The 27319-nt window shown below is 40.8% G+C and overlaps 2 protein-coding genes across 2 annotated transcripts in view; both read left to right on the forward strand.

The window, feature by feature from the left end:
- LOC146978025 (major histocompatibility complex class I-related protein 1-like) overlaps positions 1-15536 on the forward strand; it is a 95807-nt gene extending 80271 nt beyond the window's left edge. The window contains exons 2-6 of the mRNA XM_085790811.1: positions 13875-14153; positions 14274-14576; positions 14940-15041; positions 15236-15253; positions 15432-15536. Coding sequence (XP_085646937.1) covers positions 13875-14153; positions 14274-14576; positions 14940-15041; positions 15236-15253; positions 15432-15481 — 752 coding nt within the window. The 3' untranslated portion in view covers positions 15482-15536. The remainder of the gene's footprint in view (positions 1-13874; positions 14154-14273; positions 14577-14939; positions 15042-15235; positions 15254-15431) is intronic.
- A 1560-nt stretch (positions 15537-17096) lies between these two features.
- Positions 17097-20750, forward strand: LOC146978029 (major histocompatibility complex class I-related protein 1-like). The gene is made up of 5 exons (XM_085790451.1): positions 17097-17145; positions 17313-17579; positions 18346-18624; positions 18707-19009; positions 20617-20750. Exons 1-5 carry the CDS (start codon positions 17097-17099, stop codon positions 20748-20750), a joined length of 1032 nt encoding a protein of 343 aa, XP_085646577.1.
- Positions 20751-27319: the final 6569 nt, after the last annotated feature.

Here is a 27319-nt window from a genome sequence, read left to right on the forward strand (position 1 = left end):
TAATTTACGATTCCAAAAGCCGGCCTGGAACGCAGCATTAGCGAAAACGACCAGACCACTTACTTCTGCTTTAAACATTGTATTTATTGAAACAACAACAGCAAGTGTGTGTGAGAACAAGAAAAATGAAAAGACAAGGTATGAAGGCTTTTACAGTAGGCTACATCACTAATAAATAAATATTACATTTGGCATTAAGGAAGAACAGTTTGATTTGACAAAGACTGTATTCCAGGATTAGCACAGCAGAACAAAGGTGGGGCTATGAACTGGTTTTAAAAAAAAGCCATAAAGACATATTACATTCACTGCAGGCACAACTATGTGCACAACTCTTCAAGTGCAAATTCCACTGCCTGACAGTGACATCAGGTTGTTATGATAGAAAGGATAAGAGACTTAACACCTTAACACATCTCTCAATATGGTGGAGCAAAAGAACTTACAGTTCAAGCGTGGAGCAAGAGGAGCGAGGACTTTTTTTAGGATCCTTAATCATTAAAAAAAAGCACAAAATAAAGCAAAGATTTGAAACTTTTGTGAACAGAGATGACATAGGCTACTCAATAGAGGACATAGCACTCTACACTTAGGACAATCCATTCTCAACATATTTTGCCATTACAAACATGTTCACTTTCCATCGTACCTGCCATTCACATCTTTAGTGAAGGACCCAATGATGATCTGAATAGCAACAGTCAGCATTATAACAGCCCTGAGAGGTATTCCAGTGGTTCAACAGACTTGCAGTCTTGAAACGAACTCTGAGATGGGAAACTGAGTATTCACTTCCAGAAAAGCTGATCTGAATCAGTTGAATCAACTCTGAGTATTTCACCTTCCTATGCCCTGATTCACTTAGTCAACGTGCCAACACCAACAAAGAGTAACTTATCTTACCTTAGTGGAACACCAGCTAGTTAGTTATATTTGAGAAGACAGAATGAACATAATTAATCTAATACGTCGGAACACCAGCTCCTTTTACACATATTCTGTAAAAACAGTAACAGCACAGCAGCAGCGAATGTCAGAGGGAGCTCTACCAAATAGTTCTGCATCGCCAATGTTATAAAGGAAACTCATCTTTTCCACATCTCAGCGGTAACTTACTTTTCACAAAACCTGCTTTACTGTAATTCAGAGATAAGGAGAGAGAGGATCCTCATGAACTTTGACTTCTTACATAATTTCTATGGCCAGCGTAGGCTACTACTAAACTAGGCAATTTTGATGTAATTGATCATCACTTACTACTAACAAAACTGTCCTGCTATGGCTTTGAGCAATCTGCACTTAATTGGTTTTATAGCTATCTATCAAACAGGACACAAACAGTATTTTTTAACGGCAGCTACTCAGAAACCAAAACCACGACATGTGGAGTACCTCAAGGGAGCTGCCTTGGTCCTTTATTATTCAGTTTTTTCACAAATGATTTATCGTATGTATTAGAGAAAGCTAACACAGTTATGTATGCAGATGATGCAACCATAAATACATCAGCATCTACTAATGAATTAGAAATTATTATAAATAAGGAACTAGAAAGTGTGGCTGAATGGGTTAAAGAAAACAAGCTTGTCCTGAACATATCTAAAACTAAGTGCATGATTGTAGGCTCAAATTATAATATTGATAGAAATCCTGTATTAAATATTAAAATTAAGGATATCACTATAGACCAGGTACATGAGACCAAATTGCTGGGAGTGACAGTTGATAACAAATTATCATGGAAAAAACACATTAATAATATGATTGCAAAGATGGGCAGAGGTATATCAATTCTAAGAAGACATGCAACTTTTATAAATCTAAACATCTTGAAAACAGCAATCCAATCGATAATATTATCACATCTCGACTATTGCCCAGCAGTTTGGTCCAATGCCACTGGAGACATGTTAAATAAACTACAATGTAGAGCTGCCCGCACAATACTAAAGTGTGACTTTATAGGAGTATAAGTATAATTTCTATGCACAAGAAACTTAACTGGTTATTGGTCAAAGACAGACTATGTACTCACTGTTTATTGTGATTAGAAATCTGTCCTAAAAGCACCTTTTATTTTGTTTAAAAACCTCGCTTTTAGTGCAGAGAGTCATAAATATATCACCAGACATGCAGCTGTAGGAAACTTTACATTACCTAAAGCAAGATCTAACGCCATCAGGCGCACAGTTCTGTATAGAGGTATGAAAGAATGGAATTCACACTGCCTAAAATATCAAACTCACCACTAACACAAAGAAATTCTAAATATTAATAAAACAGTATTCATCAAAGTAAGAAAACATGGTATAAAGGGTATAAAGGTACATGGTGTAAACTGAGTTTACTGTCAAAAGATAATCGACAGGCATCTTCATCTATTTCTAAAAAATAAACTATATCTATGTGGTAGTCCAGGGGTGCAGCAGATGATTTGTTTCACATAAAGATAAAGTTCTGCTTAAGGAGATGAAAGCACAGTAGGTGCTAATTTAAAGGTAGCATATTACAACTGCAACATTTTAAAAATTTTAATTTGAAAATGATTGGGAAGTACCAGGAGACAGTCTGCAGATAGAGGGCGAAGGAGAGGTCAGACTGCCAGGGGCCAGTCAGTTAGAGGATGCCACTGAGGAAGCCACTTTGATAGGGGCAGGTGATCAGGGAACAGTGTGCTGGGGGATAGGGCTCAGTCATGACAGGGCGAGGGTGGAGGACCTCAGGAAGCAACTTCGTATGGAGAAATTCCTAAGGAGAGCAGAGAGGGCTCTTGCACAACAAAAGAGAATACATTTGGGATTATGACGTACAATTTAATTCAACAAAAGTTCAAAGCGGTTTTCAACAGAGACCAAATTCAAGAATTAGGCAGACAGAAGAAAGGTGGGATACGTTAGAGCAAAGAGACCCTGAAAAAAGCTATACCAAATTGATTCACTGCTGGCATAACTGGCTACAAAACATTACAACAAATACAAATTCCACTGGTTGACATCAGGACAACACAAAGGAGGACCCAAAGCTGGAACCTCAGTTTACCAGCCCATCATCATTGCCATAGTAGAAGCTGTAGCTTGGGCTTCACTCTTGACAAAACTATTGGCAAACAGGTTAAACCAGCTAAGACTTTCTGGTATAGGTCACAGTCAGAGTCAAATGACATATGGCACATGAAACTGCTTTGACTGTACAAACACACCTGTCACCCTCCAGGCAATTTGGCAGCAGAAACACCACAGCTACACTGCACAGAGTCAGGTAAGTTTCCAGAGGTATGCACAAGCAGTGTAAAAAAAAAAGAGGAACCGGCTAGATCTGGACTCGTTCATAATTGGTTCAACTGGTGCAATCAACATAATTGTACATGGCCACAACATAAGCAAACTGCAAGGTTACACTACTATGCCAGATTGGTTATAGTTTGCAGTATCCACAGTGGTATTGTACAACCACCAGCTGCAAAATAAAATGTCATCCTGTTCCTCCTGAGCCTCAACTTGTTTGCATATGCCAAAGTCAGACAAGACATCCAGATTAGAACTTTGCGAAGTTAATTATCAGTCACCCTCACGCACCTGTCCCCCTCCGGGCAATCTAGCAGAAACACCACAGCTACACTGAACAGAGGGATGGAAGTAAGTTTCCAGAGGCATGCACAAGCAGTGTAAAAACAAACAAACAAACAAAAAAGAGGAACTTGGGGCTAGGACTTGTTCATAACTGGTCCAACAACACCTCTCTCTCATCACGTATACTGAGAGCACATCTAAACGAGGACAAAGTCTCCTCTCATCAATATGTCAATATTCTCTGGTACCACTTCTCATCACATTCCACATCATGCTGAGTTTGTGCTACGCCTCAGTTTCATTTGTTTTTTATTTAACAGAGTTTCAACCAGAACTGTGTGATGGCTGTAGGAGTTTCTCCATGTTTTGCCTTCTGCCACAGTAAAAAGGGAACATTTACATTTTTTCAGACGAGACGATTGTCTCATAAACTGTTCGATTTTGTTTTTCATTGAATGACTAGTCCATTATTTGAAAACCATTTCCTAAAACATAAAATACTCTTAAACGCAGAGGAGTTATGATGTTGAGAAATAAATATTCAAAATTCAGAATATTTTTTTATGGACAAAATAACTTTAATTACCACACAAAAGTACAGAAAAGGTAGCCTCGTAAACCAGCCTCTCGCGGAAATGCATTTCATTTCATTTTGAGGGAGAGTCTGGCCTCATCCCCGTTGTAAGCGTTTGGCCTGAAACCCTCAGAAGGCCGAGCCAGTCAGCGTCGCCGCTGTGATTGACACAGCACGTTGGCCAATCAGGGACCGACTGGTGCAAAGCCCTGTCACTACACCAACTTGCTGATTGGCTGAATGGGGTTGTCTGTCAACGCCACTACTCCCGCCTACCCCAAACGCTTACAGGGGGAATGAGGCCAGACTCTCCGTCGAAATGAAATGAAATGCATTTCCGTGAGAGGCTGGCTTATGAGGCTACAGAAAAGGTACTGTTGTGTACCGGTACTGCTTCCCAGGTACCGGGTGATACCGTATCAATTAAAATGTGAAAGGTACCAATGAAGGCATTAAAAGCCCAAAATATATATTTAAAAAAAGATGTCTCCCATTTCCCAGCAGCACTCACTCATTTCATAAGGTTTTAATGTTGTTTTGGGTTGACCATTAACACTCAGAGACAAGAAAAGGTCTGAGGAAACATTTTATTGAAATTTTAAATGAAAAGATCATGCTGAGGAGATGGGTTTCTTCAATACGTAGTAGATGAGGCACATAAACTCGCCTTTAGTTAGGCTTGATGTTGCATCCAGACACACGTAACGTTCATTATAACAAAAGTGTCATGGTTTCTTCAATACGTCGTTGTTAAGAAACATTTGCCTTTGGTTAGGCTTGATGTTGCATCCAGACACACGTAACATTGTGACAATAGTGCCGTGGTTTCTTCAATACGTCGTTGTTTAGAAACATTTGCCTTTAGTTAGGGTTGATGTTGCATCCAGACACACGTAAGATTGTGACAATAGTGCCGTGGTTTCTTCAACACGTCGTTGTTAAGAAACATTTTCCTTTAGTTAGGGTTGATGTTGCATCTAGACTCAGAGGATCCCAGGCCAGCTGAGTGATATATAGTCACTCCAGCGTGTCCTGGGTGCATCGGATACACCTGCCTGAGCCACTTCAGCTACGTTTGAAGCCATCTTTGGTTGAAAATTGTGTTACTCACCAGCCAGGAAGATTTTTTCACCACCCCCAGAAGTATTACTTCTTGGTCAAAATTGGCTCACAGCATTACCAGATTTTGGGAATCATACACTAAAACTACACGGTTGAGGTTAATTCCCTCGTTCTCAGCGGTGCCACGGAAATATCTCCAAAGCTTCTTAAGGCAATTTAACAGCATACCACGGACAAGCCAACCTGATCTCACAGAAATGCGTGAAATGACCACGAACACCTAGTACCAGATTCCGTGCTCCTTTCACGTAATGTGTTAAAATTACGTGAAAGAAGCACGGAAACAGTCTCCACTGAAAGCCAATGAGTCCAACTTCCGTGAGATGGCCACGCAAACCGTGTCGTGGTGGATGCACGCATTTTCAGCTTCAAAGACACCCCCAGTGCGTCAACAGCCTGACGAACGGTCACTGCCCCTCCTCGTCACATTCTTTTTTTTTTTTTTACTTTTCCTTAAAGCTTTATTGAACCTGATGCTGCTGTGTCTGACGTAGTTTACAGCAAGGACGTCCTTTCGGTTATATATTTATTTATTTATTTATTTATTTATTTATTTATTTATTTATTTATTTAGTGATCATGGTGTTTGGTGCAGAATAATCAATCAATAAATAAATAAATTAGGTTGGAAGCTACGTCAGACCGGGGGGGGGGGGGGGGGGGGGCGTTGTGGATTCTACAGGTGAAGACCACTTCCGCGTTCAAAAAGCTGCTCTGTTTAATCAATATTCTGAAGAAAGATCTGATTATTAGCCATAACGCTGTAACCATCCAAGGAAGACTGTGTAACAATATTATGTGCTTCTGCTGAGTCCAAAAGCCCTGTGTAATATCAACTGTATTTTAAGAAAACACGTTTTGTTTCCAATGTCATATCACGGAGAAGCACTACATTACCCATAATCCTCATATTTATCAGCGACGTGTCTAATTGGTTGAGCTTGCTGTTACCAGCAAATGAAAAAATAAAACAAATTGAGCTTATATTATTTTCTTAGTAACTAAAAGGTCTTAACATCTTTTTTGTTTTCAACATTGAATAAAAAAAACGGTGCTATATTGTTAAAATTCAACAATAAAGTGCATACAAGTTGGCTTGACTTCTTTCTTTTTTTCTTTTTTTCATAATTTTCACCAGCATCTTTCTGGTCCACATCACTTCACATTTAATGTAATTTTTAATTCAATGAGTGAAATTTTATTTTTTATCTGAAAAACATTATTATGAATTCAAGGGTCAGAGGTAACTGATTAGTGTTAAATGTAACCTTTTTGACCCTGTTTCCTTGAATAAATCACTAAGACTTTGATGCGGGAAGCTGAGATTTTGATTTGATTTTGTTCAGAGCACTAGGGACAAAGTTTCTGTAGAATTTCAGACCTGTCGGACGTCCAGAAGGGTCACAGCTGACCGTCCAGGCTCGTTTCTCGGCCTTCAAAGCCTAGATTTAGAAGCCTTTTGTCTAATGACGTCCACATCCTTGGGGTTATAAGGCTGAAAGTTTCATGTATTTGTCCGGGGCCTAAGGCCATCCACCATGTGCAATTTCAAACCTGTGCGACCTTCACAAGTGTCAAAGGTCACTGATTTGTGACCTTTTTGACACCGTTTCCTTGAATAAAACACCAAGACTTTGATGCGGGAAGCTGAGATTTTAAAATGTGGTCCAGAATGTCTAGTAGATTGTGTGTGCAAAGATTCAGAGCTCTGTGACATTCAGAAGGGTCACAAATAGCCAAAAAGCAATGCTCCTTTCTCTGACCTCTTATTAAAGGAGAAATGTTTAAACAGCAATTCTTTAATAGCTTCCAGATGCTTTGGCCTATCAGGCTGAATTTTTAGCTAAAGGAGCTGGTGTACGATCAGGAAGTAGGGGAGCTGTGCATAAAGCCAATTGGTAAGTGTCAAAGGTCACAGGGGTCAAACATCAAAGTGAATCCAGCCATTCCTGCTTTTTCTCAACAAAACATACACGCTTTAAGTTATCATCATGAAATATTAATAGGTTGTATATCAGAGAGTCCTCTATCAGAATATTTTGGTCCCGTTGCACTAGGGGTCCCGGGGGGCCACTTGGCTTTCCCATGCTCCCACAGAGTTGGGCCTCGGGGTGATGGATAAGGGCCTCACCATGAGTCCACAGGCCAAGTTTCAAGTGATTTGGTCGGTTTCTATGGAAACAGCGGCCTCAAGGATACAGAGGAATGCGGCTGTTTGAAGCCCCGCCTCTCGAAAAGTAATGGCTCGATCAGGACCAAACACACATCTACGCGTTCGTCTTGGGCCCCCGAACCATGTATTAAAAAATCAGAACTGTACGACTTTTGGAAATGTGTTTTGTCTATTTCGGCTTTTCTGACGAAGAGGGTCTCTCACGCTTTAAGTCTGACAGACTCTGAGTCTGAAAAGCCGAAATAGACAAAACACATTTCCAAAAGTCGTACAGTTCTGATTTTTTTAATACATGGTTCGGGGGCCCAAGACGAACGCGTAGATGTGTGTTTGGTCCTGATCGAGCCATTACTTTTCGAGAGGCGGGGCTTCAAACAGCCGCATTCCTCTGTATCCTTGAGGCCGCTGTTTCCATAGAAACCGACCAAATCACTTGAAACTTGGCCTGTGGACTCATGGTGAGGCCCTTATCCATCACCCCGAGACCCAACTCTGTGGGAGCATGGGAAAGCCAAGTGGCCCCCCGGGGCCCCTAGAGCAACGGGACCAAAATATTCTGATAGAGGACTCTCTGATATACAAGATATTTATATTTCATGATGATAACTTAAAGCGTGTATGTTTTGTTGAGAAAAAGCAGGAATGGCTGGATTCACTTTGATGTTTGACCCCTGTGACCTTTGACACTTACCAATTGGCTTTATGCACAGCTCCCCTACTTCCTGATCGTACACCAGCTCCTTTAGCTAAAAATTCAGCCTGATAGGCCAAAGCATCTGGAAGCTATTAAAGAATTGCTGTTTAAACATTTCTCCTTTAATATGAGGTCAGAGAAAGGAGCATTGCTTTTTGGCTCTTTGTGACCCTTCTGAATGTCACAGAGCTCTGAATCTTTGCACACACAATCTACTAGACATTCTGGACCACATTTTAAAATCTCAGCTTCCCGCATCAAAGTCTTGGTGTTTTATTCAAGGAAACGGTGTCAAAAAGGTCACAAATCAGTGACCTTTGACACTTGTGAAGGTCGCACAGGTTTGAAATTGCACATGGTGGATGGCCTTAGGCCCCGGACAAATGCATGAAACTTTCAGCCTTATAACCCCAAGGATGTGGACGTCATTAGACAAAAGGCTTCTAAATCTAGGCTTTGAAGGCCGAGAAACGAGCCTGGACGGTCAGCTGTGACCCTTCTGGACGTCCGACAGGTCTGAAATTCTACAGAAACTTTGTCCCTAGTGCTCTGAACAAAATCAAATCAAAATCTCAGCTTCCCGCATCAAAGTCTTAGTGATTTATTCAAGGAAACAGGGTCAAAAAGGTTACATTTAACACTAATCAGTTACCTCTGACCCTTGAATTCATAATAATGTTTTTCAGATAAAAAATAAAATTTCACTCATTGAATTAAAAATTACATTAAATGTGAAGTGATGTGGACCAGAAAGATGCTGGTGAAAATTATGAAAAAAAGAAAAAAAGAAAGAAGTCAAGCCAACTTGTATGCACTTTATTGTTGAATTTTAACAATATAGCACCGTTTTTTTATTCAATGTTGAAAACAAAAAAGATGTTAAGACCTTTTAGTTACTAAGAAAATAATATAAGCTCAATTTGTTTTATTTTTTCATTTGCTGGTAACAGCAAGCTCAACCAATTAGACACGTCGCTGATAAATATGAGGATTATGGGTAATGTAGTGCTTCTCCGTGATATGACATTGGAAACAAAACGTGTTTTCTTAAAATACAGTTGATATTACACAGGGCTTTTGGACTCAGCAGAAGCACATAATATTGTTACACAGTCTTCCTTGGATGGTTACAGCGTTATGGCTAATAATCAGATCTTTCTTCAGAATATTGATTAAACAGAGCAGCTTTTTGAACGCGGAAGTGGTCTTCACCTGTAGAATCCACAACGCCCCCCCCCCCCCCGGTCTGACGTAGCTTCCGACCTAATTTATTTATTTATTGATTGATTATTCTGCACCAAACACCATGATCACTAAATAAATAAATAAATATATAGTAACCGAAAGGACGTCCTTGCTGTAAAGTCAGACACAGCAGCATCAGGTTCAATAAAGCTTTAAGGAAAAGTAAAAAAAAAAAAAAAAAACGGGCACCTAATGAGTCAAGCATGTGACGAGGAGGGACAGTGACCGTTCGTCAGGCTGTTGACGCACTGGGGGTGTCTTTGAAGCTGAAAATGCGTGCATCCACCACGACACGGTTTGCGTGGCCATCTCACGGAAGTTGGACTCATTGGCTTTCAGTGGAGACTGTTTGCGTGCTTCTTTCACGTAATTTTAACACATTACGTGAAAGGAGCACGGAATCTGGTACTAGGTGTTCGTGGTCATTTCACGCATTTCTGTGAGATCAGGTTGCAACAAGCCTACTCTGGAGCAGAATATTAACTAGGCCCCAAACAGAGAAGCTTTCCATCATGAAGTAAAGAGCTAGATCTAACCCCAGCTCGACAACCTGAAAACCACTCATATCGATCAGCAGATCAGACCAAGATATTATGACTCTGACCCTCTCCAACAAAAGCTGCAAATGAAATGGCGGCGGTTTTATAGTGGGTGAAGTCAGGGAGGCGTGGGAACCACAGATGGCAGGTCCTCATTGGGAGCCGATTTGTTTTCTTTTCCTCCCCTTTTCTCTGTCAAAGCCGCAAATGATTGGTCAAGGCAAAGTCATCCTGTTCCTCCTGAGCCTCAACTTGTTTGCGTGCCAGCGTCAGACACACCCAGATTTTATCCAGACCTTTCCAAAGTTAATTAGTCACCCTCACGCACCTGTCTCCCTCCAGGCAATCTGGCAGCAGAAACACCACAGCTACACTGCACAGAGGGACGGAAGTTGTTTCCAGAGGCATGCACAAGCAGTGTAAAAAAAAGAGGAACCTGGGACTAGGACTTGTTCATAACTGGTCCAACAACGCCTCTCTCTCATCACGTATACTGAGAGCACATCTAAACGAGGACAAAGTCTCCTCTCATCAATATATCAATATTCTCTGGTACCACTTCTCATCACATTCCACATCATGCTGAGTTTGTGCTACGCCTCAGTTTCATTTGTTTTTTATTTAACAGAGTTTCAACCAGAACTGTGTGATGGCTGTAGGAGTTTCTCCATGTTTTGCCTTCTGCCACAGTAAAAAGGGAACATTTACATTTTTTCAGACGAGACGATTGTCTCATAAACTGTTCGATTTTGTTTTTCATTGAATGACTAGTCCATTATTTGAAAACCATTTCCTAAAACATAAAATACTCTAAACCCTCCGGTTGTCCTCACATTAAACCTACATCCCATGTCTCAGGGGTCACACTGTCCCCAATGATTAATCCCTTTGTCCTCTTATTATGAATGTTACATACATACAGTAAATATACACATGCATGCGCGCGCGCGCACACACACACACGCAGGCAGGCACGCACTCATACACACAGCCTGGGCCTGGTTGGATGTTATTGCCAAACTAGATCCGGGTCATTTGCGCCCCCAGCCCAGTGAAGCACAGGTGGTCAGAACAAATGAGTGAATAAAAGTGACACCATGTCAGTTTGAAATTCGGAAGGCACATACAATTAACATACAATACTGTACAGTATTACAGAAATTATTAAGCTCTGGCAGCTACACTGGCCTATAAAAGCGTAGGCTTCACTGAAGTGTTAAAAGTTATCATTAATGCCATGTAGATGTAACTGTTACACATCCTATGAACAATTTACTGTAACTTGAATGGCCATCACCAGAGGGTACTGTATGTGTTGATAATAATCAGCTGGGAATAAAATCCAGCAAAAATATGATTTCCTCAAAACATGAAATAGACAGATTTGAGGTTTTCTTGATATGAACACAAACTGTCATTCCTGCTAACAACAATCAAATAGCTAAAAAATGAAAAGATTCAGTTGAAGGCAAAATCCGAACACACAAAAACTACAGGATATTGCCAGTGCACTTACAGGTGGTCACTCCTCCTCAAAATCACCATCCTCATCATCAAGGACAACAAGTTCATTATAGAATCACACATACATGTAAACACTGAATACAGTGTTGAAATCTTCACTTGATGTGTCATTAAAACCATGTTTTTAACTATGAAGACGCAGATCATGGGAGAACATTCATGACATTTTAAGTAAAATTGGTGGAAACCAGATAATCAGTGATGATGGTTTGACTGATAAGTGGGACATGGAGTTTTATATAAACCAGTTGGACCAGTCCATGTGGTTCAGTCTAACCAGATAATAAAGCCGAGGCAGCGGCTGCAGAGCGGCTGCTCTTTGACTGAGTGAGAGGAAGAATTAAAAGCTGCTTGTAGCAACATTAACTGAGGGTCAGTGAAGGCATCGTCTGTCTGTCAGAGGCTCAGTAGATTCATGACGACACAAGCTGACACCCACTGCAGGTCTGATGACAGGCCCAAAGCCATCTGACTGGAGAACTGGTGGTTACAGGATCATCAGAGATCACATGTATTGTTCTGTCTTTTCTCTCTGATGTTTCACTTTTCAATAAAAACCTCCAACAGTCAAAGTCCTCATGGTGTGTCTGATGTTCCAGGGACATGGATGTTAGCTGAGCAGTCAGTCTCCTCACAGATCAGTGTCCACTGAGTTCATCAGGGTCTTGATTCATGTTTCTGTGTAAAGTTCAGAGTGATCCTCAGTCTGGACTTGTCCAAAACACATGAACCACATAATGATGCAGTTCCTAACCCGCACATCTCACTGATTTCTTAGAAAAACTTCCTGTTTGAACAGTTTCTATTTTTGATTCCAAGTGACAAATAGTGACTTTTGTCACTTCGCTTTTCTGTTACTCTGACATTAAAGCGTCTGCATCACCAATCCTTTGTTCGTCTGTGGCAAAACTAAATGGAGACGTTAATTTTGTTTCTTCTTCTCTGTCACAGTTCATCAGCAGGTAGGATCACATTTAAATATTTATTCAACGCTTCACTTTACTTTCTGCTCAGCTCTGGATTTTTCTCCTGGGTCACACTGCTGCATGATTCGGTTTTACTTTCATCTCAACTCGATTTTCAACTGACTGAATATATCACATTTATGAGGAGTGGAGGTTTACATTTATAATAAAATCTTGTCTGTCCCACAGTGAAACACACCCTGATATATTTTTCTACTATATCTGATGGAGTCACAAACCTCCCTGAGTATCAGGCTGTTGGACTCGTTGATGACATTCTGGCTCTTCACTGCAGCACCGACACAAACACAGTCGAACCAAAACAGACCTGGATGAAACAAGCACTGGATGAGCACCCTGAATATCTGCGGTGGTACGATGATCAGTGTTTTGATCTGTCTTTCTCAAGGTCCAGGATTCACCAGGTCACACAGCGTTTAAACAACAGTGGAGGTAGGTACAGTCTGAATTATGTTACAGCTATTTAATGTTTTCTTGTTAAACAATGGTCCATCTGAGCCTCAACATAATCAGTAAACATTAACCCGCACCGTGGTCACTACAGTGGACGGCTGTTTAAAAGTAATTTGATAAATGAGATCCCTGGAGGAATTGGCGAATTGCAGTGTGCGAGAGAGAGAGGGGCATGGATTAGAAGAACACAGTATTTCTGCTAGGATTTTTTGAAGTAGCTCGTGGTGGTGAAGATGAAGAAAAAGTTTTCTGGGCTAAAGGGGCAGATTATAGGACTAATCTTCTTTCTGCTCCTCATTAAGGATTTGGGAGTTTTTTGTTTTTATTGTAGCCTATTTCAATGCAAGATAATTGTTCTGACTGATTTATTGCCCTACGTATATTGCTGTGTATCTCGCTTTCAGAGAAATTCCACTTCTTTCCCTGCTCTCTGTCCGTATCTACACCGTCTTACTGACGTCACTCACTGCTGATTTGCAGCATAGAGGGCGGAATATGAGGCGTGTTCACATCCGCACTTTTCTTGGGTCTGGTTAATCAATGGAAATTGTGGAGAGCTGTGTGTACGTACAGTTTTATAGATCTGAAAAGGGTGTAAATATTTTGGGTGTTCGCCATTTTTGGCTTTTCACCGTACGTGAAAATGTAATAGTACTTTTACACCCTTTTTGATAAATAAGGCCCCAGGGGTTCGCAACTTATTATATTCTTGGTTTCATCCTTATCTATTTCTACCGTGACACATTCCATAATATTTTCTATTCATACTGACATACTCTCTGTTTTTTTACATTTTGGTTCACAGTTTAAGTACATTCATACAATGTCACAAATACTAATGACAAGATATCCATATAACTAACCAAAGTATAAACCACAAAATGCCTACTGTAATTATGTTTTTGAATCCTGAGCAGCAGAGGACTGTGAGAAAGGTCTAAAACTGATCATCTGGCCAGGAGACATCATCTGTCCTTTAACTGTCTCTGTCTCAGGTGTCCACATCGTACAGGTGATGAGTGGATGTGAATGGGACGATGAGACTGGAGAGGTTAATGGTTTTCTTCAGTATGGTTATAACGGAGAAGACTTCATATCACTGGACCTGAAGACTCTGACGTGGGTCGCTCCAAAACCACAGGCTGTCGTCACCAAACTGATTTGGGATGCTGAGAAATGGAGAATGAAACGCAATGAGTACTTCTACACTCAGTTGAATCCTGAGTGGCTGAAGATGTACTTGAGATATGGGAAGAAAGTTCTGCTGAGAACAGGTAGAGTCACATGACCTGATGTAGTTTGATGATCACAATGATATAATATCGACCAGACTCCTCCTGTGTCTGACATCACGTTGTTTTAATATCTCTCTCTCTCTCTCTCTCTCTCTCCAGTCCGTCCCTCAGTGTCTCTCCTCCAGAAGACTCCCTCCTCTCCAGTCAGCTGCCACGCTACAGGTTTCTACCCTCACAGAGCCCTGATGTTCTGGACCAAAGATGGAGAGGAGCTTCATGAGGACGTGGACCAAGGAGAGATCCTCCCCAACCATGATGGATCCTTCCAGATGAGTGTTGACCTGGACGTCTCATCAGTCAAAGCTGAAGACTGGAGGAGGTACGACTGTGTGTTTCAGCTCTCTGGAGTGAAGGACGACATCGTCACCAAACTGGACAAAGCTCACATCAGGACCAACATGGGTAAGAGTGACATCAGCAGCTCCTGGATGTGACGTCATGTCTGTGGTTTGTTGGGTATTTTAGTCTTTGTTCTACAGTTGAGCTGTGAATTCATCTCCAACAACAGTTGTGAACATAGATACAGTGGTTTAAAAGCTGAGCAGCTCATCTCTTGGTTAATAAACCTCATCAACTAAGTGCAGCAGGGCAGCACTGTGCACAAACTAGAGATGGTTGACAAGTTTCCAGAGACAATAACCTGCTGCCTCCACAAGGGGGCAGTAAATTACCAGATGAATGTAAACAGACATCAGCTCCTACACTCTTGTGTTCTGACCTGTTTATCTGTTCTGGTCTTAAAATGTGATATTTTATATTGACCAGAGAAGCCCAGTAACACCACCGTCCCCATCATCTCTGCACTGGTTCCTCTGGCTCTCGTCCTCATCGCTGTCACTGGATTCATGGTTTATAAACAGAAGAAACGTGAGAGAGAAAAGTAGACAGATGATCTGATTTAATGACACTATTTTGTTTTTAGTCTTCTTAAAACTGAAATCAGCTTCAGTTTCCTTATTAAAAAGTGAGTGAGTAGAGGAGAGGATCATATTCAGTGGTGATGAGCTGATCAAACACATCCTTGTCATTTACAACTGATTTGTCTTTTCTCTTGGTTTCAGCCAAAGACCATCCATCCCGTAAGTAAAACTGATTTTATTTTGTCTGAAATGATTTCTTGCACAAATTTGGATTTTAAATTATTGTGCTCATGGTCTCTGTCAATACAGATTTTTCACTTACTGCATCTAGAAGTTCAGTGCTGGTTAAATGGACTTTCTACAGTTTGAAGAAAACAGTTTGTTTCTGATCTTACAGCTCCTGAAAACAGCTCTGAACTCTCTGAGCGTCTGAATCCAGAAACCTGACTGACAAACAAATCAGTGACCTCACATGGGATGGAAAAAGTCAACTTTGACATGTCACTTTATGTAATGCTGCAGAATTTCAATACATTTGTATGAAGATAAGTAAGATTTGAAATTAAGAAGAAAAACCTAAAGTTGCTTTTAAGTTAGGATGGAACAAGAATAAAGGATAATTGTAGTGGTTATTTGTTTGTCCATGTCTAATTAAACACACTGTAAATCAGCTTCACTGAGTTCATCACAGTTGCTTCTGTGTAAAGTTCAGTGTGATCCTCTGTTTCCTGTTTCTATACCTGCATTGACTAAAACTCTGTCTCATGCTTGGGATCTGATTGTTCAGTGGGCAAATAAAGTGGTGTTTCAGAATTTCCATGTCTAAACATAAATTCATTGTTATTTGGATGTAAAATGAAAATGGAATGAAAATTCCTGCATTAAATATGTATTTCCCTTTAGAAAGCATCAAGGTTTTTAAATTCCAGGGGATATGGATGGTTGAAAGACTCACATTGAAACAACATGCAGATAAGTCAATTTATAGATGTGAAAATGTGATGGATATCCTTCCTTGTTTGGCAGGAAGTGACTGACATTGATAATGATTTGTTGTAAGGTCCACTCCAGACTACGGTGTGTGGTCTGAATTAGATAAGGTCCAACTAACGCCTTCAGAATCTGCTGTGAATCCTTCAGGACAACTCCTCCTCCTGCATTATTGTTGAAATGAGAGAGATACCATTGAGAATCAGGATATGCAAACTGGGGCTCCACCACTGGATTTAGTAAAGTTCCTTTTGGAGAAGTCGTGAGAGTTTGTAGATAAGGACATACATTAAAGTCAAGTTTCCTTCAACACATAAAGCAACCAGCAGTGATCATCGACCTGAAGCAAGATAAAGTGAGTAGGTCTGTTTGGTCTCTGTTACCTCTCTGGATTCTCTCTGACCCTTATATGTTCATCTCCATCTGATAGAAATTGGTAAAATACAACAAAGAAGATCACACGGACAGGCTGTGTCTTCCACCAAGTGTTGTTTTGTTTTTTTCCGGTAGAAACTCCAGTAGATGGTGAACTTATTGGAGACGTCCTCTAGGTGGCAGCATAGGCCAGGCTAAAGGTTTGCTGGCGGCTTTCAGTGTCTTTAAAACTGTCTGGGAGGTAAAACCTTCAGCTACCCCGGTTCCCCTCCTGTGGAACCAGCCCTCACCATGGGTCCAAAAGGTTTTGGTATTTTCTTTAGCCTATCACTTGTTTTTTTTTTTTTTTACAGTCTATGGTTGTACCTTGTAGTTTGGCCTGCGTCTCTCTCTCTCTGTTAGATCACTTTAACTCCTCTCCTCCATCCCTCTGCAACAACCACCGGCTGCATCGCCTCTTTTTCTCTCCTCCTGTCGTGCTGTCCATCGCTACCAGTCCGCTGGCCTGCTTTCACTATATATGACTCAGCATGTCCCATTTGTTGTGAATGGTTTTCTTGTAAGCAGTGCACGCGCACAGCTGACTGCATCCCGCAGAAAGCAAAACTTGGCTGCAAAACAGAGGGGCAATAACCATTTTTGAAGCAGAACTCTTCAACCTCTCCTCTTGAGGACTCAGTGGTGAAAACAAAACAAAATGAAAACGTTGATTTTGTTTCTTCTTCTCTGTCACAGTTCATCAGCAGGTAGGATCATATTTATTTATTCAACTCTTCACTTTACTTTCTGCTCAGCTCTGGATTTTGCTCCTGTGTCACACTGCTGCATGATCTGGTTGAACAGGATTTTCAACTGAATATGATGAGGGTATATTTCCTATTTAGCTATAATAAAAATCTTGTCTGATTCACAGTTAAACACACCATGAAGATTTTCTCTACTCTGTCTTCTGGACCCACAAACCTCCCTGAATTTGTGGCTGTTGCATTGATTGATGGCGTTGAGGCAGGATACTGTGACACCAACACAAACACAATAGAACCAAAACAGACCTGGTCGAAAAAAGTACTGGATGAGAACCTTGAGCACCTGCACTGGTACAAAAAACAGTGTTTTGAGATTCTGCCTGTCTATAGATCCAGGATTGAACATGTCAATGAGTGTTTTAACCACAGTGGAGGTAGGTAGCCTGCAATCTGTATTATGTTATATTTAATGTTTTGCTGTTAAAGTGGTCCATCTACTGAGCCTCAACATAATCATCAGTAAACATTAAGGAGGGTGAGGTTCAGCCAAAGCTTCTCATAACCAACTGAATCAGTGCCAGTTACTCTACAAAGTAAAACTCATGTATTCCAGTAAAGTCTTCCACATCTGTTTGTTACGAAATGTGAAAGTAAAGTTGCATCAGTGATATTTTAGAGACCTCAGGAAACAAACTAAAAGTCCCTGAGAGTCTGAGGTGGGGTCTTGTTTTTATCTGACTATTTACTTAAAGAATCTGCTGCCGGGTTCAAGAATAGTATGTAGAAAATAAAAGCTTTATTATTTTATGATGCACACACTTGTGAATGAAGTAACCACCGTGATGAAAAATAGAGTGTCAGTCGACAGAAAATACAGTGACGAACTCAACAGTGGTGAACAGGAGTTAACCAAGACAACACCCACTTCAATATGACCCAACTCTCCACGATCACTGTGGTTGTTCAAAAATAATCACATATACTATGTATTCATCACAAATACTAATGACAATATAGTATAAACCATCACCAACCAAAATATAAACCACAAATCCAACCCAATCATTTATGGCTCCGACAGATATATAAAGATAAAAAATCTTTTTTTAATCCTGAGCAGCACAGGGCCTAAAACTGATCATCTGACCAGAGGAGACATCATCTGTCCTTTAACTGTCTCTGTCTCTGTCTCTGTCTCAGGTGTCCACATCTTACAGTGGTTAAGTGGATGTGAATGGGACAATGAGACTGGAGAAGTTATTGGTTTTCTTCAGTATGGTTATGATGGGGAAGACTTCCTGTCACTGGACATGAAGACTCTGACTTGGACGGCTCTGAAACCAGAGGCTGTCGTCACCAAACAGACATGGGATTCTGAGCAAGTTGAAATAACATATTATGACTATTTCTTCAATCAGATTTGTCCTACGTGGCTGAAGATGTACTTGAACCATGGAAAGAACTTTCTGCTGAGAACAGGTAGAGTCACATGACCTGCTGTAGTTTGATGATCACAATATTGATATCGATCAATCAGACTGAATAATGTCTCTCTCTCCAGTCCGTCCCTCAGTGTCTGTCCTCCAGAAGACTCCCTCCTCTCCAGTCAGCTGCCACGCTACAGGTTTCTACCCTCACAGAGCCCTGATGTTCTGGACCAAAGATGGAGAGGAGCTTCATGAGGACGTGGACCAAGGAGAGATCCTCCCCAACCATGATGGATCCTTCCAGATGAGTGTTGACCTGGACGTCTCATCAGTCAAAGCTGAAGACTGGAGGAGGTACGACTGTGTGTTTCAGCTCTCTGGAGTGAAGGACGACATCGTCACCAAACTGGACAAAGCTCACATCAGGACCAACATGGGTAAGAGAGACATCAGCAGCTCCTGAATGTGACGTCATGTCTGTGGTTTGTTGGGTATTTTAGTCTTTGTTCTAGTAGTGCCAAAACCCCCTGCAAACTTCCACTGTTGGTATTCGCTCTTGTTATGAGTTGCTTGGACAAATTTTTATACTTTATTCATTTGACACTATCAGGGACCTCAGTATTGTGTGGAAGATCCATAAAATCCATTGGCGCCTCCTCATACAGGCCACATTTTGCTTGGGGATGGCATCCCATTCCTCAACCAGGAGTTTTTGAAGGTCAACCAGCATTGGCTGTGTTGAGCACATACAACTGATCCAACAACTGTTCAACTGGGTTGAGGTCTGGACTCATGGCAGGATTTTTAACATCTGCTTGATTTCCAGTTTGTCTAAGGTTATTTTAGAGTTTATGTCTTGTCATAACAGATTTTGTCATTGTTAAAATTGTTTTTGTTGTTGTTGATATGTTACTGTTTTATTGATTTGTTATTGTTGTGTTTGAAATTTACTATTACTAATTATAATAATAATAATAATAATAATAATAATTATTATAATAATTATTATTATCATCTTTATAATTTTTGTTGTACTATGCAGCTTTTCATATTATTTGGAAGTTTAGTTTCATTGTGTGTGTGTGTGTGTTTGATTATTTTATGTGGTTTTTAATGGACCCCAGGAAGAGTAGCTGCTACCAGGTGTAAAAGCTAATGGGGATCTTAATAAAATAAAATCAAAATCAAATCATCTCCTCTCCCACACACCCGGCAGCACTTACAGCTCAAAGTTGTCAACATGCAGTTGTCAACATGTCAGAAATACAGTTATCTAAACAAAAATCTGATATTACATTAATTGCATTTAGATAGCATGGAAATGTTGGTGATTTGTTTTTAACAATAAGTGTTTTGCATCTTAAGATAAAATGTGATGTTTAAAAATGCCACTCTTACATTGACTGCAGTTGTTCCCATGAGAGCAGATTGAAAATGTATTTAGCAAGAATTGGATGGTACATGTTTTCAGTACTGTTTACAGTCAAACATTTTCATGCACTGTAGGCTCAATTTTTTTGATAAATCAAAAATCTGTGTGGATCGTTTGTGGAGGACAGTGTGAAGATCCTCTCCAGCAAGTTTGGTGTCAATTGAGCAAAAATTGTGGGAGGGGATAGGTTTAATACGTTTTACAGATTTTGAAAATAACAGAGTGATGGACTTCATAATTTGTAATGAGTTTAAGTGGACAAAAGTTTCAGCAGTATTGGGGCGACATTTTGGTGAAGTTTCAAAACTGTTCACTGATTGTGCATGGGAAGTAGGACTTCCTAGGAAGAAGAAAGAAGAACTCTGAGAAAAAAAATAGTGTAATAATAATGTAATAATAATGCAAGGGATTTTGGCACATTTTGGGGGGCAATACCCCCATGTTTAGCTGTGTTGCTCATTTCACAATCCTTAGAAGTTGTACCCTGTAAACCAATACCAGTTGTACCAGTAAATTACCAGATGAATGTAAACAGACATCAGCTCCTACACTCTTGTGTTCTGACCTGTTTATCTGTTCTGGTCTTAAAATGTGATATTTTATATTGACCAGAGAAGCCCAGTAACACCACCGTCCCCATCATCTCTGCACTGGTTCCTCTGGCTCTCGTCCTCATCGCTGTCACTGGATTCATGGTTTATAAACAGAAGAAAGGTGAGAGAGTTAAGTATGTAGATTTGATTTAACAACTGTTGCTGTCAGGATTCTAATACCAGAACGGACAAAACTACACCCACAATGCAGTTTAGTGAATGAGTTGTGTTTATTTTCAAAAGTGCATGCTCGAGTATATATGGTGAGGTGACAGATGGCAAACAAAGAAAGGGATCCAGGGCAAGTGAAATACCAACTCGGTAAGTCAACCCAGGGTTTCCCAGTCTGGATATGAGCGCATTCACATGAAACGGATGGAGTTTGCAACATTTGACCAATCACAGACATGGACACGTCTGACAGCAGCTGCAGCAGCAGAGTGGAGTATTATTTCACTAATGAGGAGCAGAGAATAATTCTGCAGCAATATGAAGAACTGAAAGATCAAATCCAGATAGAAAGAAACACAGTCGCAGCAAAGTGCAGGAAGTGCTGCAGAGAACTACTGACTGTGTAAATGCTTCAGTTTATAAGATTAAGATGAAATAAAATCGCTGCTCCGTCATTATGGGATGGCTCTGACAGGAATCACATGCGAGTATTCCTCTAAACTGGCCTGTTGCCCACATTTAATACTGTGGTGTGTAGGCCTATGTGATGCAGAGAGTTAGTGGGACAGTGAGCGCATGACTCTGGTGTGTCACTGGCCAAGGTTCGATCAGTTTACAGAGGTTTGTCAGTTTGTCAGTGAAAACTTATTTCTCATAATATAGATATGGATAGATATCAAACGTATACCTCTCTTAGATATGTTCATTTAAAAACAAAAAATACCAGGGGTCTCTGATGGTCCCTAAACACTCGCTTCAGATGGATCCTCTCATGATCCACAGAGTTTTTTTTTATTGCACTAATTCAATGGTCAATATTCACACACCCAACAACAGTAATACCATTTCCCAAGAGAATTGATTGGTCAGGAGGCGAAGCATTTATACTTGGCGATCTCAATCTGGAACATAACCTGCTCCGGACCAGCCATTCAGCATAAATTACCACTGAGATGTATCCCAGTGAGATGTGAACCGTTGTCGTACTACGGAAAACCCAGAGTTAACCCAGAAGTTATCCTGCTTTGTAGTAGAGGGCCCAGGTAGGGGAGATAGACAGGAAGAGGTAGGGGGTAGGCAGATGGCAGGACTGGGAAGCAAAAAATTACATCGTTAGTCAGAGGCACAGTATTCAAAACAATCCAAAATTGTTTGACAGTGTCAAAGCCACAAGAGCACCAAAACACAAGAGTTCAAGAGAATGAGGCCAAGAGCACTGCATGAGAGTTGAAACAACGAACTGGTGGGGAGTGGAAGGTGATACCAGGCTATAAACTGCAAGGAGATGAAGATAAGTGGTAATTGGGCTGATGCATAGGAGGTGTGTAGGAGAGTGAGTGCAGGAGACCGGTAGCCCCGCCCCCCCCCCTGGAAATGACCGACAGCAAAAACAAGACAACACAAACACCTAACATGAAGGGAGGGGAAAAAACAGGGGAAAAGGGCTTGGCCAAACCCCGACAGCTGTAATGTTTTGATTTTAGTCTTTGAATTCAAGTTTCTATCCAGATTGTAAAACTGAAACAAGCTTCAGTTTCCTGTACAAAAAATGAGCTCACTAAGTGAGTGAGTAGAGGAGAGGAGAGGATCATATTCAGTGGTGATGAGGTGATTAACCACATCCTGTCATTTACAACTGATTTGTCTCTTCTCTTGGGTTTAGCTAAAAACCGTCCAGCCCGTAAGTAAAACTTACATATTCTTTCAAATGATGAAGAGTCTGATGAATTTTGATTTTTAGATTATCAGTTTGACAAAAGTGTGTTTCTGATCTTACAGCTCCTGAAAACATCTCTGAACTCACGGAGCGTCTGAATCCAGAACCTTGACTGACAAACACTCGATCGGGGGCAAGTCAACACTTTAACATGTGTCATAAGAGTGTCAGTGTTATAGTACAGCAGGCTCATTTGTACACAATTGGAATGTTTTTTTTCCCCTGTGATTTTTTATTTGATCCTACATCTTTCATGTATTGTATTTTTATGTTCAATAATAACAATATGATGATCATGACATTTTCTATGGTCATATGATGTGTCTCAGAACATAGAGCAGATTGTCCACTAACCAAAAATGTGGTGGTTCGATCCCCGGCTAGTCCACAGGTCAGAGTTTCCTTAGGCAAGATACTGAACCCAAACTTTGACCCTGACGTGTCATCAGTGTGTATGAGTAGTTAAAGGTACATTGTGTAGGAATTACTCCCATCTAGCGTTGCGGTTGTATATCGCAAGCAACTCAATCGTATTTTTCATGCTGCATTCACGTGAAATTGGGCAGACGGCAGACGGACGACAGCCGCTGCACTTAACGGCTTAAACAAGCCTCTATGTAAACAAGTGGTCCGTCAGCACGAGGCAAAACAATACACGTGACAATATGTTGTCATGGCGATGTGGTATTGTTTACCTGACCCACGTTTTACCGGCTTTCTCTCCACTTTTGCGACTAAAATGACATCTGGTTTGTTAGCGACGGCCGTCTGCCCGACTGCAGGTGAATGCAGCATCAGTGTAACACTCCATTCCTCCTCATTGCGTTACCACGGTGACTTTTCACAGACGCCACCTCGACCTGAGCCGACAGCTCCGGTGTCTCCGCTGAGTTCCCGTGGTTTCCTACCGTCACGCTGCCACTGAACGTAAAAACATGGAGACACCACATGGCAGCCAGCACCGAGCTTACCCGCTCCATGGAGATATGATATGAACGGCTCATTCAGAGCTGAGAGGAACACTTCAGTTTGTTGATGGGGGTGATGACTGATTAATGAAAAAACATACTTTTGAACCAAATAATACATTTTTGTGAATAGATAACAGGAGAAGTTACACAATGTCCCTTTAAGTAGAAATGTGCTAAATGTAGATATAGTGCTGTGTGAATTGGTGAAAGTGACAGTATAAAGCACTTTGCATGTCCATTTATCAGATACCAAATGTATTGTTCCTTTTTTGTTGAATTTGCTTTTCAATAAAAATCTCCAATAGGTGATGAATCTGCTGAAATGACTATAGGGATTATGGCAATAGGCGAATTTGCCAAAATGTTGAACTATCCCTTTAACACCCAGCATCAGGTGGTACTTGGGTTCATCAGGAGCCACAGTGCTGCTTTTCACGTGGTTGGTGACTTCAACAACGGTTTATTCAAAAGATGAATTCAACTGACTGATTTTTGAATATGAATGAGCAGAGAGGACACTGAAGATATTCTCAACTTCTTTGTGGTCAGTAGTCTCAAACAGTGCTTAAACCAAAGTGGAGGTAGGCAGTCCAGTCTGACTTCAGTGGATCAACACAAAAACATCAGAGTGGGGTAGAGAGAAGTTCAGGTAAAAGCTACAGTTGGTAAGAGGATGAAAGTGAAAGTAAAGTCCGCGACTTGGTCTGAAATTTCAAGACAAATACACTGTCAGGTCCCTCTATGAACTTCTGCCAAGCCCCCCCCTCCACACACACACACAGTCGATGTCTATGGCCCGTGTATGAGCTGCAATTGGCTGCTGCTGCTACTTCTGCCCCATCTACCTGAATGGTGTAACAGCACCAGGGTCGCGGGATTTTGGCAAATACGATTACAGGCTGTAGGTGGAGCCAGAGGAGTTGGAGATTTTGTCATAAATAACCCATTTCATGTACTGCTGTCAGAATATAGTGACAGTTCCAGAGAATATGACTGAATAATTGTTACCAACTGAAGCTTTAAGCTTATCACAAGCAATTGAGTCAGAACACAAAACATTTTTTTTTTTTTTTTTGAACGTGACCTCACATGGGGTGGAAAAGTCCAAACATCTTTGTACAGATCATCCTACTTCACCTGAGTAAGTCCCTTAGAAACACCTGTTTTAAAACGTTTGAAATAGTGTCTCTGACCAGACTGGCTAGTCTAGTCTATGAACTGATGAAGCCACTTGGGTAAGGGGTGGATGTCTTCAAGACAAATACTGAGTCCAGGCGAATTAATTCAATTGCCGAGAGATGCCTTGACCTGGACAAATGAGAATCTGCACAGACATGTTTGAAATAGTGATATCTCCATGGCCAAACCACGGTACTGCATGAGTTTAAAACCACAATACCATGTCTTTCTCTGTTTGTCTTCTCCCTTGAGTTACGTTTCCCTTTTAAAGGTATGTACCATTTGTGAACCTTCTACTAAAGACTAGGCCTACTTGAACCTGATTAGTGCTTATTTTTTAAATATCAATACTCTAAAATGTGTATCACATTATTAAAACTGCAAAAGAAAGACATAAAGATCAAATATTTTATTGAAAAACAAATTAAGGCAAAATTAAACATGTAATGAAAAGTATAAATGTATTTATTTTCTGTTGATCAAGGTCATTTGGTTATTTGTTTGTGTCACATTTGGGCTTCCATATAGTCCCTTCATAGCAGTAAATGCAATGGATTAGTGAACTATGACAAACTGTACCTCCAGTCTGGTTGTAGTGTTGCATGAGAACATTGAGGATGGCTGGTTGAGCCACACACTAACATATTTGCACTTGAAAAAAGTAGAAAAATCTGATAGTGGAGCAAGTTTTTCTTTCTTATTTCAAGCACAAAAAAATAGATTTTTCTACATAGTTCAAGTGAAAATTTGTTTGAAACAAGTGAAAGTGTGACACTCAGGAAAGGGCCGCTCGACGCAGGATTCAAACCGGGGTCATATAGACTATAGCCTCAACACATGGGGTGGGTGCTCTACCAACTGACCTAAACACCATCCCACATCTTTACATTCTTTTGTTTAATGTCAGTGTACAGTACGCTGTCCATAAACCTAATAAAACAAAACGCACAGGATTTCCAATGTGGAGCAGCACATAAACCAAAGAGAGGGTAAAGGGCCTAGGGTATTACTTCTAAACTGTAGGTGAAGAGTATATTTTAGTCTTTGTTCTACAGTTGAGCTGTGAATTCATCTCCAACAACAGTTGTGAACATAGATACAGTGGTTTAAAAGCTGACCAGCTCATCTCTTGGTTAATAAACCTCATCAACTAAGTGCAGCAGGGCAGCACTGTGCACAAACTAGAGATGGTTGACAAGTTTCCAGAGACAATAACCTGCTGCCTCCACAAGGGGGCAGTAAATTACCAAATGAATGCTGTCAGGGCTGGGGGAAGCAGGACCCAAATGCAGACCAAAGTTCAAAGTAACAAAAACTATTTATTTCAAAAACAAACGTAAAACAACACAGGGATTCAAATTCCAAAGAAAGAGAAAAACACAAAGTATCAACTAAAAAGTCAACAGGCCTAAGTCCTGGACATAAGTATCAAAGTAGCAAAGGAAAACAACTCAAAAACAGAACCAATGACTCACAAGGAATGTAGAACAACACTAGGATCAGGACAGGACAGCACGGCGACGAGACGAAGACGAAGGAACCAACAAGAGACAAAGGAAACACAGAGGTTATATACACACGAGGAGACGAGACACAGGTGGTGCAATTAGACACAGGTGAGACACATGAGGTAATCAACCAGGAGGGAGAACACAGGAAGACAAGACAGGAACTTCAAAATAAAACAGGAAACAACTCAACACAAAGAAACAGATACCAAGACCAGACACAGAGACACAGACCATGACAAATGTAAACAGACATCAGCTCCTACACTCTTGTGTTCTGACCTGTTTATCTGTTCTGGTCTTAAAATGTGATATTTTATATTGACCAGAGAAGCCCAGTAACACCACCGTCCCCATCATCTCTGCACTGGTTCCTCTGGCTCTCGTCCTCATCGCTGTCACTGGATTCATGGTTTATAAACAGAAGAAAGGTGAGAGAGAAAAGTAGACAGATGATCTGATTTAATGACTCTTATCCTTCGTCTTGTGTTGATTGTACTTTATGGTTCTATCATGTGTAATATGTGTTATTAAATCCATGTTATATGGTGACACAGGTCATGGGACATAAATAAAACATGAGGTATTTCTAACTGCTGCCTTTGTTGGGACGGATGGTGATGATAATGGGACAAGGTGTTAATCTTAAGTTTTATATCAAACCAGTTGGACCAGTCCATGTGGTTCAGTCTAACCAGATAATAAGGCCGAGGCAGCGGCTGCAGAGCGGCTGCTCTTTGACTGAGTGAGAGGAAGAATTAAAAGCTGCTTGTAGCAACATTAACTGAGGGTCAGTGAAGGCATCGTCTGTCTGTCAGAGGCTCAGTAGATTCATGACGACACAAGCTGACACCCACTGCAGGTCTGATGACAGGCCCAAAGCCATCTGACTGGAGAACTGGTCGTTACAGGATCATCAGAGATCACATGTATTGTTCTGTCTTTTCTCTCTGATGTTTCACTTTTCAATAAAAACCTCCAACAGTCAAAGTCCTCATGTTGTGTCTGTTGTTCCAGGGACATGGATGTTAGCTGAGCAGTCAGTCTCCTCACAGATCAGTGTCCACTGAGTTCATCAGGCTCTTGATTCATGTTTCTGTGTAAAGTTCAGAGTGATCCTCAGTCTGGACTTGTCTGCTGCTCAAGTCCAAAACACATGAACCACAGAGACACTGA

This window comes from Trachurus japonicus, chromosome 11 (genome assembly GCF_045865225.1).
Source record: "Trachurus japonicus isolate A0001 chromosome 11, Traja_1.0".
In the NCBI taxonomy this organism is placed as follows: Eukaryota; Metazoa; Chordata; class Actinopteri; order Carangiformes; family Carangidae; genus Trachurus; species Trachurus japonicus.